We start from the raw sequence: 15708 nt of genomic DNA, 5'->3' as shown, positions 1-15708 counted from the left end.
TCCATCACTCTTTTGTTGTTTCCCTCTCTCCATCTCTTCTGCGATCTTCCCAACACTCGTCCCTCAGCGGTCTCTATATCACTCTATTCATCCCTCTCTCTGCATTCCCTTCTCGTTCTCCATCACACAATCTCCTCCTGTCTTCCTATCACTGTGCATCACTCTCTCTCTCTACTTCTGCCCCTTTCTCCATCACTCCATCATTCTTCTCTCCATCCCCATCGCTCACTCTTCCGTCCTGTCTCCCTACAGCCCATTCTTGAGCTGTCTTTCCATCAATCTGTTCATCAATCTCTTAAAATCCTTATATTTCTCCATCACTCTAACCCTTCTTGGTTTCTCCATACTTCTCTACTCTTCCTGTCTCCTCTCCGCAACAGCCGTTCTTGAGCCGTCTTTCTATCAATCTACTCACCACTCTACTTTTCTCAGTTTCTTCATCCCTCTCTCCTTCTTTCTCCGTGTCCATCACTCTAGTTCTTCTTCCTGTCTCCCCATCCCTTATGCTAGGCCTACCCTCCCCTCGTCTTGCCATCTTTCTACCAATCTTCTCACCACTCTCTTTACTTTTCTCAGTTTCTTCATCCCTCTCTCCTTCTCTCCCCATGTCCATCAGTCTAGCTATTCGTCCCGTCTCCCCATCGCCCGTGCTCAGCTTGCCCTCCCCTCCCCTCCCCTTCCCTCCCCTTGTCTTGCCAGTTGGCTGGCCTCTGTGGCGTTGACCTCGATGGCATCATGTGACCCGACAGTGCCCAGCTGCCCGTGATGACCCGTCGCCGGGGGCCGCCGGACGGGTGCGCAAGCACCAGTGGAGCGGAGGAGGACTGGTGTGGGTGCATGTGTGTGTGCGTGTGTATGAGATTGTGTGCGTGTGTGTGTGTGCGTGTGTATGAGATATTGTGTGTGTGTGTGTGTGTGTGTGTGTGTGTGTGTGTGTGTGTGTGTGTGTGTGTGTGTGTGTGTGTGTGTGTGTGTGTGTGTGTGTGTGTGTGTGTGTGCGTGTGTGTGTGCGGGTGAAGAGGAGGGAGAGGGAGCTTGTCCAACTATGAGTAAGAGGAGTAAGCTGTAGGAGGCGGGTGGAGGACTGAGGAGCCATGATCCCCACCCTGCTGTATGAGGATGGTGTGCACCGCCGCCTCCCCTTCCGCCCTCCCTATCATGCCCCCGACTCCCCTCGCCGTGGGCACCACCCTCCGCGACCCGCCACCGCCACCATCACCATCACCACCAGGGCTCTTCCTCTTCACCCCCGACCCCCTCGCGGTGCTCTGCCGGTGGGCAGCAGATGCGTCTCGCCTGGGTGCTGCGTAGACCTGTTGGTGGTCCTGCTGCCGGTGCTGCGTCTGGCCTTGCAGGCCGTGGGTCTTGCGGTGCTTGCCCAGGTTGGAGAGGGAGCGGAAGGTGGCGTGGCACACCTGAACAAATGAAAAAAAATTTAAATAAATAAATAAACAAATACTAACCCTACTTGGCATCTGCTTTTTGTTCTGTATATTTCCTGTGCACTTTGTATCTGCAAGTATGGTCGGCTATGATGATGTCCTCGATTATTAGTCGCTTTGGTTAAAAGAGTCTGCCAAATGTCATGTAATGTAATGGATGAAATTATTTTATTTGACATTTTCAGTTTTTATAAAAAATACATAAATACATGATAGTTTCAAACCGCACCACAAATAAATAAAAGACATAATAAAGCTCAGAAACTCATTTCCATTGAGGACCTCTGTGGACCATGTTTTCAACGGACATTTAAAACCATCTAAACCATCTAATGTTAATATTATCTGGAAACTTATCGTACCCCCTTGGTCATACTAGTAAATATTAGTTTATATTGGCAAATATTCATGAAAAGATCAAATATGTCAGTCGACAGCACAGTTTCAATGAGCAGCATAGTTACCTACTCTGGCCACAATCCTACACAGTGCACCTTTAAGTGGTTTTAAAGGAGCACTCCTGCCAATTTCAATATGCTGTTCAATTGCTCAGGCTACCCTTGACTTGTCAGTACACGGTGATGCTGCATTTTTTTGCTCAGCCCTTTCCGAGATATGAGATATTCTAAATGTGGAAGCTTTTGTCTACATTTAAAAAAAAAATCTTAACATAGGCCTACTCCAAATATTTTCCCAAAAGGTATCGCTGTTTGCTAGTTGTCTGCTGATGTTGCATAACTTTTTGGATGTTTTTGGGAATAAATCAAGATTTAAAAAAAAAAATGTAGACAAACACCTGCCCCCATTACCTGTACAATGACCAGGATTTCAGAAAAGGCTGAACGAAAAAAAATAAAAAATGGGGTAAAAAAAAAAAGTGAGCATTACAACTGCATGTTGAAATTGGCTGAAGTTGCCCTTTAACATTACCTGGCAGGAGTAGGGCTTCTCGCCACTGTGGATGCGGGCGTGCTCGGTCAGCCGGCCGGGCAGCACGAAGCTTTGGCCGCACACGTTGCAGACGAACGGCCGCTTGCCGCTGTGCAGGCGCTCGTGGTCTTTCAGGTGCGGAAGCTGCCGGAAGCGCTTGCCACACTGCTTACACTGCGGACAAGAGAAAGAGATAGAGAGAGAGAGAGAGGGAGAGATAGGAGAAAGCTTAGCACACACAGCATATCTATACATACACACACACACACACACACACCTAAAAACATGATCCACGATGAAGATACATAGACAGATAGACCTACACACACAGAGGCACATACACACCTGAACCCAAAACATTATGTACTCCAATACACACATATTCACACACACATATTCACACACACATACTCACACACACACACACACACACACACACACACACACACACACACACACACACACACACACACACACACACACACACACACACACACACACACACACACACACACACACACACACACACACACAATATTCACAAAGGCACAAACACACACACATGCACACACAAACAAACACAAACACACACAACTACAGCTGTATTCATGAAACACCTACACGCGGCTTTTCAGCCCACCCAGATAACCTTGATGCATTTATTTCAAGCTCAGTTCCCATTTCAGGTTTCCGACGTCAATTTTTGTTATGGTAATAATACAGGAGGTTCATTTGTGGTGCAACGCCGGCACTAATTAAGTCTTCTAAAATATGTAAATAAAGCTCCTGCTGGCCTACAATGAAGATTGAGGACAACCCTGTTTAGTGTAGTAGGCAGGTGCGGTTTTCAAGGAAAGCAAGAGAAGGAAGGGTGTGAGGCATACTCCTCGACAGAAACGTTTATTTCTTCGAAGGTGTACTGGAGTAAAACGTAAAAAATATAGTAAAAACTAAAAACTAAGGATCAGTTAAACATACACAAGAAAACCTTTAAGTCTGGGGCAGTTTCAAGAAAAGGAATAACAAAATAGCACCCAACAGAGCCCTTTAGAGCTATAGGGGTCAATGTGTGTGTATTTTACTCTCAAGAAGCATGAAGAATGTGGAAGAATATGTACACAGTAGAGGATCAACCAAACCTGCATCTAACAGTTGAGTCTGGACCCTCAAGCAATGGAAGTAAACAAAAAACCCAAAACTAACAAACAAACAGAAAAAAACAAATAAGCAAAAAAACTAACAATCCACAAAAAACACCACCAAACAGAAAGCTTTGCCCATTCCAGGACCAGCTTTGAGCAGGGGAAGTGAAAAAAAAAACACCAAGACAGAAAGCTTTCCATATTTCAAGATGTGTATGCTGCTGTTGTAGGTCACCTGAGGTGAAATCAGCCATCTGCCAAATGTAATGGAATGTCATATAGTCCTGGGCTCATATACAACCACAGGGATCTATCTAACACATAACCATCAACCAAAGCCAGCATCCAATGCAGCCAGTGCCATTCATTCCTGCATCAGTCTCCAGAATATGAGCAACTTAGCCGCACTGAGACTATTACAGTCAGGGAAGCAGACAGGGGGGAAGGGGGTTGGACAAAGGGGTCAGTTGCTGCAGGCCCGGGGAGAGGGTGTGGGCCCAGAATCAGGACCTCATTGCATGGGTGACTGGCAGGGCCTACCTGATGACTTTGTCTCGGGCCCAGCCAAAGCTGTCGGCGGCCCTGATTAACGGTGTCTGAAAACACGTGACCCACTTATGACAAATCACACATCATCTGAATCCTAGAAACAGAGGCCCAGGCAGGCCAGCAGATCCATAGACTAAGCTATGTGTCGATGCACCATAATGATCTGCCCTGGCCCACTGCAATCAATCACTATGATGTACAACATTTGCAGACTGATTATTTGGCGTGATGTGGTGATGGGGTGAGAAATAGGGCATTGTGCATTGTGTGTCCTTGAAACAATAGTTCATATTTAGGTTTTATGTGCCTGTGTCTGTGCGTGTGTGAGTGAGAGTGAGAATGGGGGAGAGAGAGAGAGAGAGAGAGAGAGAGAGATAATGTGTGTGTGTGTGTGTGTGTGTGTGTGTGTGTGTGTGTGTGTGTGTGTGCTTGTGTGTCACTTTAGGCATACATTTCTCAACCATCCTGAGGACAATGCAGCAAGTGACGCCAGGTGAAAAAAAGCGACAGATACAAAAAAATAATGAAAATGAACCCTTTCTTCCTTTTGGCTCTTTTTTGGTTTGTCTTTAATGTGCCAGTGTCCTTAAGCGTACCGGTGAGCCCACCACACTACACTACACTACACTACACTGCGTTACGTGTCCTAATTGCTTAGCTGCTTTATTTCCCTGCAATCCCTCAGGTGTTACTCCTGTTGTAGCCTCTCCCCACCTAACAACCCCCAACACATTCAGTAATTCACACACACGCACAAACACACCTGTTCTCTCTCTCTTGCACACGCACACACGCAAACATACGCGCGCGTTCACACACACACACACACACACACACACACACACACACACACCTACACACACACACACACACACACACACACACACACACACACACACACACACACACACACACACACACACACACACACACACACACACACACCTACACACACCTGTTCTCGGTCTCTTGCACTCGCGCACGGACACGCACGTGCGCACGGACACGCACGTGCGCACGGACACACACACACACACACCCCTCCTCTTTGTCTTTCTCTGTGCTGCTGTCAAACGTTCCACTGCAGGTTAACTCACTGTGTTTAGAGCACAATGATTAAACAGCTATGAAACACCTTCCTGACTTTTATGAGGTGCAAAATGGCAGTGGTTGGCAAACCATGACCAACCTCACTTGCTCCACAACCTGAATGAGAGAAACCATCCCACCTTAGCGCAAAAACAACAAAACCAAACAAAAATCAGAGGTTGGCAAGCTATGAATTTGGTGATTGTGGCGATGTGGTTGATGCACTGTGCAATGCCAGATGTTTTAAAACGACACGCCAAACAGATGCAATCCAAACCAGCGTCTCTAAACGGTCCCATAGTGCACATGTTGTAAATGTCTAAATGTACATGTTTTTACAGGAGGTTTTTACAGGTTGTATGCCGTGCATAATCTGTTTTACTGGATGAATAAAACCCAAACTGGGACCCGCATTAATTTATGGCTTTTTTGTAATTATTTATGTTGTGGAGTAAGGATGAATAACGATCTTGCCACATTTGCCAACAGCTTGGAGGATAAGGGGTCACTTTAATCTGCCCTGCTGTAAATCAGAGATCCTGGAAGACCACTGGTGGCCCATAGACCCAGGGCTGGACGAGTAATCTGATCCACAGGGCATTTTCCAGGTGGGCCCTTAGAGATGCATTGTATAGGATGGTGGTGTTGCAACAATGCTGCTCATTGAAACGGCGCTGCCTATTGCCAAATTTGATCTTTTCATTAATATTTACTTAATTATAAACTAATATTTACTAGTATGACCAAAGTAAAGTGTTGCAGATAAAAATGTCCATTTCTGGAATTTCAAAATGGCGGACATGGAGAAGATCCACCTTTTCATTTACTAAAAGCGCAACCTGCCCAGACATAATGAATACTTAGAATTTGATGGTGGTGGTACGTATTCATGAAAAAGGAAACACTTGAGAATCGGCAGCATGTAATCTGGAAATGAATCACTAAAAACATTACACAGCGCACCTTTAAAGACTGGCCCACAATTTAGATGGGGCAGTACATTTTTCGATCTTTAATAGACATTCACAGACAATGGACTGGACCAAACATAACTTTGTACAAAAATAGGATGGGCTGTGTGAGGGGCTTGTCTTCGTTAAAAATGTCTGTGCTGTTTTTTGTTCCCAGTCCAGCCCCTGCAGAGACCTCTGGTGAGCCACCGTGTACGGTATCCCCAAATGGCCAACAATATATCCCCCCAAAAGGTCCACAAGAAGATGAGTGATTCTTCTTATACTGCTCTAAATCAAATGCCATAAATGCTCTTTTCCACAACCAATATTCAAACTAGTCCCCATCTCGGACTGTGTGGTGGCATGGGTGGCAACTAACAATCCTGCCATAAGTCTGGGTTAGTCTAACCAGTTCTGATCACAATGAGGACTCAAGGCAGATAAAAGCTTGGAGGTAAAATTTGCACTGCCAGCCAAACCCAGAGAACGGCTGGAAGTACACGGCAAAGTACAAGGCAAAATGCAGTAACTACATATTTTGTCAAAATTGAATTTAGACTGAAAATGGTCTTCATAACACCCCATTTCTCTTGTGATAAAGCCTTATGATCCAAATCTGTCCCGATATACAGTGACGTGCGTATGTTTTTGCCCACCTACTGATGTTTTACTTTTTTTTGCACATTTGGCACGTGTAACATTTTCAGATCACCAAACAAATGTTAACATTAAACAAAGGATGACCCAAGCAAAGATAAAATGCAGTTTTTCAGTGATTATTATTTCAATTGTTAAGAGAATAATGCCAGGTCAGGTCAAAGCACCTCCAGACCATGAATAGTAATCTAGAGAAGTATTATGGACGGGTCATAGGTTATGGTTATACCAGGCTAGGTTATGTTCCACACACTTGTCCACTTCCAAAGACGCAGGCAAAAACTCTGCAGTGTGAAGCGAACACTACACTCACCTGATAAGGTCTCTCCCCAGTGTGTATGCGCACGTGCACGACCAGGGACGACGAGTGGGCGAAGGTCTTGTCGCAGTCATCGCAGCGGAACGGCTTCGGCTTGACGTTGCCAACGCTGTTGGCACCGCCGTTGCCGTTGGCGTCTGTATCGCCGTGGTGGTGGGTGGTCAGGTGGCTCTGCAGGGCCTCCTCGGTGGCGAAGCGTCCGCGGCAGAGCGCGTGCGGGCAGCGTACCGGCTCCATGCCGGAGTGGGAGAGGCGGTGCAGCTCCATGCCCTGCTGCGTCATGCAGCGGTGGCCGCACAGCTCGCACGCCACCTTGCCGCCCTCGCGACGACGGAAGGCCCTCGTCTCTCTCTTCCTGGGGCACAGCCGCAGATGGACCTCCAGCTCGTTCTGGCTGGGGAACTGCTCGGGGCAGCTGGGGCACTGGATCGGATGCTTGCCTACGGAGGGGAAATGGGGGATCGGGAGAGGGGGTTGAGAGGGGGATTTCATGAGGCACTGGGAACAAATGATTTGGGTGTAAGGATGTAAACCTGGCATCAGGGCCGCTGACAGCTTTTGCTGGGCCCAGGACAAAGTCATATGAAAGGGCCCCCTCACCCAACACCTACAATGTAATGGAAACCCAATTCTTTGGCCCTTTGTCGCCCCTGTCAACTTCCCTGCCTGGCATAAGAATGACCATGATGACACTTGTCAGGAACATGAATGATACATTTATTGATGTTTCTGACTGTTGTTGTCATAATGTGACATTTGGATTTTGGAAAGTCAAGTTGGCATTGTTAAGGTGCCATGACATTTCAAATGTCACGCCTTTATTTGTGATAGAAGAGTGAAGATGGCGACAGGAAAGTAGCACGAGAGAGTGACAGGGGATTGGGAGATGACCTTGGGCTGAAATCTCGCCCTGGGTCCCATGCGTAACAGTATGGTGCCCTAGCTGCTTGAGGCACGGCTAAGGCCATCCTGAAATGTTCTTGCCTTCTACCCCTCGGCTTCGGGAGACTAGCAGGGGGCAATGATAAAAGATTGGGCTGTAGTGTCGTCTTACTATCCCACCTATAAAAATTATATGACCACCAGACTGCAGCCAACAAGCCATGTAATCACATTCACTTCCAGGAGACAGCCCCCAGTTACACTTTTTGATAATTCATAATGATATCATCACTTATGCTGCATTAATATCATGTCCTTTTTTCACTCACACACGCTTTCAGAAATTCAATCTGCCCCAATGAAAACTGAGCAAAGCTCTGCAGCTCTGTGCCAAATCCCGCAAAAAAATCCATGTATCATTTGAATGAATAAATAGGTTTGTTTGGAGAAGTTGACCAGGCTGAAATTGTCACGGCCTTCATGTTTAATGCAGATGGACAACGAGAAGCTTGTTGTTAGAGATGGACATAAGACTTTAAACAAACAATACCGCTGCACTGTTGTGAGACGAATTACATTTTTGGCATAATGTCTAGCATCTGTAATGTAAGCGGTTAGTTGAGCCAACAATAGAACCTGCTATCTTGACATCACTGACTCTACTGCCCTTTGTTTTTTCGACAGGGGTGTGTTGGAGTACAACCTAAAAGCTCTCAATGTCTGACACAGTGAATAAACGAACACTTCCATAATCTCCTGGAATTAACAAAGGCTTTAGAAATGCCAAAGTGAACTCCAAGCGCTACGACTGGCAGTTGACAAAGGGACCCAAGGTGCTTGTTAAATTTTGTGTGTTCCAATTCCAAGTTTTTTTTCTCTTCCAGGTGATTTATTTTTACAATCTGTCTTTCAAGCCTTCAGGTTGCACATTAATAACTGTATGGTAGCAAAACCTTTATGATGCATCTGTGTGGTCTTTAAATTCATTATGTCTTTCATTATGTATGAATTACTTTGACGTTACCTTCAAAAATTCTTCAAAGTCATCACATAATTGATGGTGAATGAATGCAACGTTGCCAGAGATGAATTTATCACACTCAATAAGCCTGGCTGTGGCACCAAGCTCAAACATCTGGTCTGGAATGGACCGACTCAGTTATCACAGGGAGTAGACCAGTTCAGACTTTTCAGTCTGATTTTTTTGAATGAGCCTTCAAAACACTGGGAATATATATATATATGTTTTGCTTAGTTTAAAATTAATTCAACAGAATTAGGTTTTGACTACTGAGGTCTCATTCAGTTTCTCCTCAATAGGTGGAAAAACGGGAGTCGGCCACGAGTGGCCCTGCACCTTGACTAGAGTGGAATGTGCTCAATAGAGGGGGGGAGTGGACACGCCAAATGAGCCAGGTGCCCCAGGCAGGCAGGCCTCCCATCTCCCCATCACTGACCACTCACTGCATCAGTGCACACACACTCCCCCATTACCGCCCCAACCCAGAAATGGAGAGACAAATAAACAACTCAAGACATCAGTAAGACGACCGTGCACACTGGCGTTGTTTGGCGCGGTCTATAAATGCACGCCTGCATGACTTCTAACGATTACAAAAAGAAAGAGGGAGAGAGGGAGAGAGAGAGAGAGAGAGAGAGAGCAAGAGAGAGAGCGAGAGTCAGGGAAAGGAGGGAATAAGAACGAGTAGAAATGACTAGCAAACACACAAAAGGACTGCCGCCTCCATTTGTCAAAGTGACAAATAAATTTATGAGTCACGTTAGGAAGTCTTTTGTCTCCCGAGTAATATTTCCCTCATTATTCTTGCATCTCTGACGCAACAGAAACGGGCACGTCCACGAGTGTGTGTGTGTGTGTGTGTGTGTGTGTGTGTGTGTGTGTGTGTGTGTGTGTGTGTGTGTGTGTGTGTGTGTGTGTGTAGGAGGTGGGGGCAGGACAAGGAGTTTGTGTGTGTGTGTGTGTGTGTGTGTGTGTGTGTGTGTGTGTGTGTGTGTGTGTGTGTGTGTGTGTGTGTGTGTGTGTGTGTGTGTGTGTGTGTGTACAGCTTCATTAGTCAAAAGATGTGGTCTATTCACAGGGGGGGTGGGGGTAGGATAGGCTGGAACAGAATAGAACAGCACAGCGAGTGGGGGAAGGGGAGTGGGTGGGGTTGCTGTACAGTATGTGTGGGTGAGGATGGAGGAGGGGGAGGGTGGTTGCAGGAGGTTAGATGATGTTCGCCCCCGCGCCTTTCTGCCCTTGACACAGGCTGCTTGCCGGCGGGGGATGTCGAGGATCGGAAAAGCTAGGCGTGGGGAGTTGCAAGGTAGGGGGTTGTGGAGTTGTGGAGGGGAGGGCCGGGTCGGAGAGAGAGCTGAGAGGGGGTTGCAAAGGCAGTGTGTGGTGGACGGCCCGGGAGCTGTGTGTGGGTACGGAGGGGCGGAGAGCTGGGTGGGTAACGTGGGGAGTTGCAAAAGCAAAAAGGGTCGGTAAGCTGGGATGGCAAGTGGGGAGCAGTGTTGCCAGATGTACGATAATCATCGTATTTGTACCATCCCTTTGTCCTCTGTGCGATCAAAAACACACAGGGTACAATCATTTCAGTTTTCATGCAGTTGACTTGCAGCAATCATTTGGTACATGTGACGATCATTTCTTCCCATAAGCCTCCAGAAACGATAATTTTGAAGTTTGGGTATGATGGGTTTAGGATTTGGGTTTAGGTTGATTTTTCCATCTGGCAACGCTGGTGGGGAGCTGCAAGGGGGGTGTGGAGGGGAGGGTCCGGTAAGCTGGGAGGGGGTTGCAAAGCAGTGTACGGATGGCCGGGAAACTGGGTGGCTGGGTGGCTGAGGGTTTCTGGGAAGCTGGGTGGGTAGGGTGGGTGGGTTGGGGGTTGCTGGTTGCTGGGAGGGTCATGTGCGGTGCACGGCTCGTAATTTAATAACGGTAACAGAGACGTAAAGGATGGAGATAAATCAGGGGCTCTTAATATGGGACGGGGCAGGGGCACGGAGATCCATCACTGGACTGGGCAGGGTGCAGGGTGGGGAGGCCAGGAGAAGGGGAGGGGAGGGCACACACTGCTATGGTGGCCTGTTGGGGATGCATGTGTGCGTGTGTGTGTGTGTGTGTGTGCGTGTGTGTGTGTGTGTGTGTGTGTGTGCGTGTGTGTGTGTGTGTGTGTGCATGTGTGTGTGTGTGTGTGTGTGTTTATTTAAGCATGCATGAGTGTGTATGTTATTTGGTGGCTTACGTTTGGAAGCCTGTGTGTGTGTGTGTGTGTGTGTGTGTGTAGATGAGAGAGAAAAGTTGAACTGAGGGTGGGTGCTGATGCTGAGTGCAGAGAGAGACAGAGAGAGAGAGAGGGACACAGAGAGAGAGAGGGACAGGGAGATGGCCTCGGGAGGGGTGCACGGCTTGAAGACCTGGGACACGCAAAACGGAGAGAGAGAGAGAGAGAGAGAGAGAGAGAGAGAGAGAGAGAGAGAGAGAGAGAGAGCGAGAGAGAGAGAGAGAGAGAGAGAGAGAGAGAGAAGGGGTGTGGGGGATGCTGAGTGCAGTGGGAGTGGCTAGCTCTCTCTCCTCTTTTCTTTTTTTTTGACATCCATTTTTTCCCCCCAACAAAGTATCAGCGACTAATTTAGCTTAGCGATTAGCAACTTACGAGACACCCGCGCCAATTACCGGCAAATTATTAAATTATATCACACGAAATTATATACGTAACAGTAATTACACACGCCAAACAGGCCTATCAGTGTGTGTACTGTAAGACACTGCACGTGTATATATATAAATACACTTTGTATAAAAAGTCGCTTCATTAGCGTAATGAGGCATCAAGTACAGAAAAAAGACTCCCATCTCTCCGTCATGTTTTGTTTTTGGCATCCCCCTCTTTTTCCATCTCCTCCCCTCTCCTCATCCCTTTCTTTTTCTATCTCCTCCCCTCGTCTCTGCGTCTCTCCATCGTATCAGTTGACCTATGCCCTGAGGGCCTCTGGGTTAAGAGGCGGAGCAACAGGGCCCGGAGCAGAAGGAAGGAGGAATGGAGGGGAGGGCCTGACTCATTAACACACACACACACACACACACACACACACACACACACACACACACACACACACACACACACACACACACACACACACACACACACACACACACACACACACACACACACACACACACACACACACAGAGTAATAAACATAGACACACGTACAGGATAATACTGCACACCACACACACACACACATATGCACCTACACCGTATACACACACTGTAATAAACATAGACACACGTACAGCAGAACACTGTATGCACACCACACACACACACACACACATTCACACAAAGGCAGGTCAAATCGACCTACATGCACGCACGCACGCACACGCGCACACACGCCCCCCTGAGTGCCCCCGCATGGATCATCGGAGCCAAAAATACCCCAACATGCCAAAAGCTTTGTCTTAAAAAAGACAAGTCACGCAAGGAGCAGGACCAGAATAACAAGCGCTGACTACAGCAAGTCAGGAGGAGTTTAGTAATATGAAAGCTGGCAGACGATGCAACACAATCTCTCTCCTCTCCCCATCCCTCTACCCTCCTCTGCTCTCCTCTCCTCTCCTTCACCCTCTCCTCTCCTCTCCTCTCCACCACCCTCTACTCTCCTCTCCTCCACCCTCTCCTCTCCTCTCCTCTCCCCATCCATCTAATCTCCTCTCCTCCACCCTCTCCTCTCCTCATCCCTCTCCGCTCCTCTCCTCCACCCTCTCCTCTCCTCTCCCCCACCCTCTACTCTCCTCTCCTATCCCCATCCATCTCCTCTCCTCTCCTCCACCCTCTCCTCTCCTCTCCTCTCCTCTCCTCTCCTATCCCCATCCATCTCCTCTCCTCTCCTCCACCCTCTCCTCTCCTCTCCTCTCCTCTCCCCATCCCTCTCCTCTCCTCTCCCCTCCCCATCCCTCTCCTCTCCTCTCCCCACCCTCTCCTCTCCTCTCCTCTCCTCTCCCCTCCCCATCCCTCTCCTCTCCTCTCCCCCACCCTCTACTCTCCTCTCCTCTCCCCGACCCTCTCCTCTCCTCTCATCCTCTCCTCTCCCCACCCTCTCCTCTTCCCCACCCTCTCCTCTCCTCTTCCCGACCCTCTACTCTCACACACTTGCCCACAAGCACACACATACATACAAAGACAATAGAAACACATGCACAGTCAAAGACAAAAACATACAGTCGCACAAATTCACACACCCATATACATCTCTCTCTCTCTCTCTCTCTCTCTCTCTCTCTCTCTCTCTCTCTCTCTCTTTCTCTCTCTCTCTCTCTCTCTCTCTCTCGCTCTCTCTCTCTCTCTCTCTCTCTCTCTCTCTCTCTCTCTGTCATGCACACAGACACACACACGCACGCACGCACGCACGCACGCACGCACGCACGCACGCACGCACGCACGCACGCACGCACGCACGCACGCACGCACACACACACACACACACACACACACACACACACACACACACACACACACACACACACACACACACACACACACACACACACACACACACCTTTCTGGACGCCCTGTAATTTGTACCTTGGTGTAGGAGGACATGCAGGGCCAGCCTCTTCTTGCGGCGGAAGACCTGCCGGCACTCGGAGCAGGGATAAGTACAGTTGCCTTTGGACCTGCACAGAAGGAGAGAAGGAGAAGAGGAGAGAAGGAGAGAAAGAGAGAGACGGAGAGCAGGAGGGAAAGAGTGAAAGAGAGAAAGAGAGAAAGAGAGACGAAGAGAAGACATCATGGAGAAGTTAAATAACAAACACAGTATAAAAGACCTCAATCAGTGCCGGGGAAACTGCACTTGCCTTTGGACCTGCAGAGAAGAGAAGGAGAGATGGAGGGAAGGCGAGAAGAAGAGAAGAAGAGAAGAAGAGAAAAGAAGAGAAGAAGACATGATCATGGAGAAGTTGAATAACAAACATAGCAGAAAAGGCCGCACTCAGTGCAGGGGAAACTGCACTCGCCTTTGGACCTGCAGAGAAGAGAAGGAGAGAAGAAGAGACGACGAGAAGAAGAGGAGAAGAGGAGAAGAGAAGTGGAATAGCAAGCACAGAGAAATTGAATAACAAACACAGTAGAAAAGGCCACACTTGGTGCAGGGGAAACAGCACTTGCCTTTGGACCTGCAGATAGGGAGAAGAGAAGACACATCACGGAGAAGATGAATAATAACACACATAACATTGTACTGCACACTGAGAGCACTTTCAACCCTACCAATGCACTCCTCCGTGGGAGACAATGGTTGCTTAGGCCTACATATGGCATGGAAAAAAACTGACCAACATAGCGTGCAAACACTACAAAAGCAAGCTGGGGGATATACTAAGAACATGGTTAAGTAATAAACCAGGCTTAGTTAACCTACAGGAAGTGGTAAACCTGCTAATAGATGTAACTGCAGGCATCATTTAGTTAAGAGAATGAGGACAGGCACTTGTATTAGGGGATTTACCGTAACCTGGTTTTCTGAACCAGCTTCTTAGTACAGCCCCCCTGGCGCAGAGGTGGTACCCCTAGTGACCATCTTTGCCTGGTGTCCAACTGATGGATGGACCAATGCTCCGACACAGTGGCATACAGATTTGTGACATTAAAGAACAGGCACGCTGCCCACACAGGGGATTTTGAAACCTTGCCCATCATCTCATTCTGTGTGCATTTAGAGCATGGATACAGTATGGAGATAAGTAAAAATAATAATAATAATAATAAAAAAAACACACACACACACACACACACACACACACACACACACACACACACACACACACACACACACACACACACACACACACACACACACACACACACACACACACACACACACACACGTACAGTGCACAATGAATGGACACCCCCCATAAATACACTGTGTGGCATTATGCATAATGAGGCTAATGATTGCAGCTACAGACACATCATTAACAATGGCAGAAAAATGACACACAAAATACACATTGAGGGCCATCCTCGTCGCAATGCAGTGTTTGAAAATAACGACTGACAGAATTGAGAGAAGAAAAAGCCATATGCAGTATAGGCCTACAAAGCGCACGCACGCAGAATGACCTTTGAACCGTGCCCATTTGCAAGCGATTCTGTGCCGTGCGCTCAAGTGCTTGACCTCGGCCCGCTCCCGGCTCTCGAGGGGGATGTTTTTGTAAACCGCAGTCAAAACATCAGCCGTCACCTGTGGGACTGTCTCTCTCTCTCTCTCTCTCTCTCTCTCTCTCTCTCTCTCTCTCTCTCTCTCTCTCTCTCTCTCTCTCTCTCTCTCTCTCTCTCTCTCTCTCTCTCCATCTCTCTCTCTCCTACTCTCTCTCTGCTCTGCTCTCAGCTGAAAAATGTGCCTTGGCAGCGACAGCTCTCCTCCTCCACCTGGACTGCTCGTTCAGGATGAAATATTGATGGAGGAGACTAATGTGTTCTGCCTGATGGACAGACACGGCGGCAGAGTTTAACACGGACAGACGGAGGGAGTGAGGGAGGGCAAATCCCAAAATGTTTCACTGGGCATGCTGTTTAGTGCACAATGTAGTAGGCCTAGAGAATGAGATGTTGTACAGTGGGTTACACACTTGACATAGTGTAGTCTAGTGTAGAGTGTGCTCTCGGAAAATGCAGTGTACTCAATGTGCAATGCACCAAAAAGTGAAGAACTGCACAGTTTAA

At 47.9% G+C, this 15708-nt stretch overlaps 1 protein-coding gene across 1 annotated transcript in view; it reads right to left on the bottom strand.

The window, feature by feature from the left end:
• Window positions 1–960: 960 nt before the first annotated feature.
• Window positions 961–15708, bottom strand: part of LOC134436811 (zinc finger protein 93-like) — a 33858-nt gene continuing 19110 nt past the window's right edge. Inside the window, exons 5-8 of the mRNA XM_063186160.1 lie at window positions 13567–13658; window positions 7076–7521; window positions 2373–2546; window positions 961–1415 (exon numbers count right to left, since the gene is read on the bottom strand). Of these exons, the coding sequence (XP_063042230.1) occupies window positions 1044–1415; window positions 2373–2546; window positions 7076–7521; window positions 13567–13658 (1084 nt within the window). The 3' untranslated portion in view covers window positions 961–1043. The remainder of the gene's footprint in view (window positions 1416–2372; window positions 2547–7075; window positions 7522–13566; window positions 13659–15708) is intronic.

The sequence above is a fragment of the Engraulis encrasicolus genome, chromosome 20, assembly GCF_034702125.1.
Source record: "Engraulis encrasicolus isolate BLACKSEA-1 chromosome 20, IST_EnEncr_1.0, whole genome shotgun sequence".
Classification (NCBI taxonomy): domain Eukaryota; kingdom Metazoa; phylum Chordata; class Actinopteri; order Clupeiformes; family Engraulidae; genus Engraulis; species Engraulis encrasicolus.
Note: the sequence above shows the minus strand (reverse complement) of the source record. Positions and strands in the feature narration are given on the sequence as shown.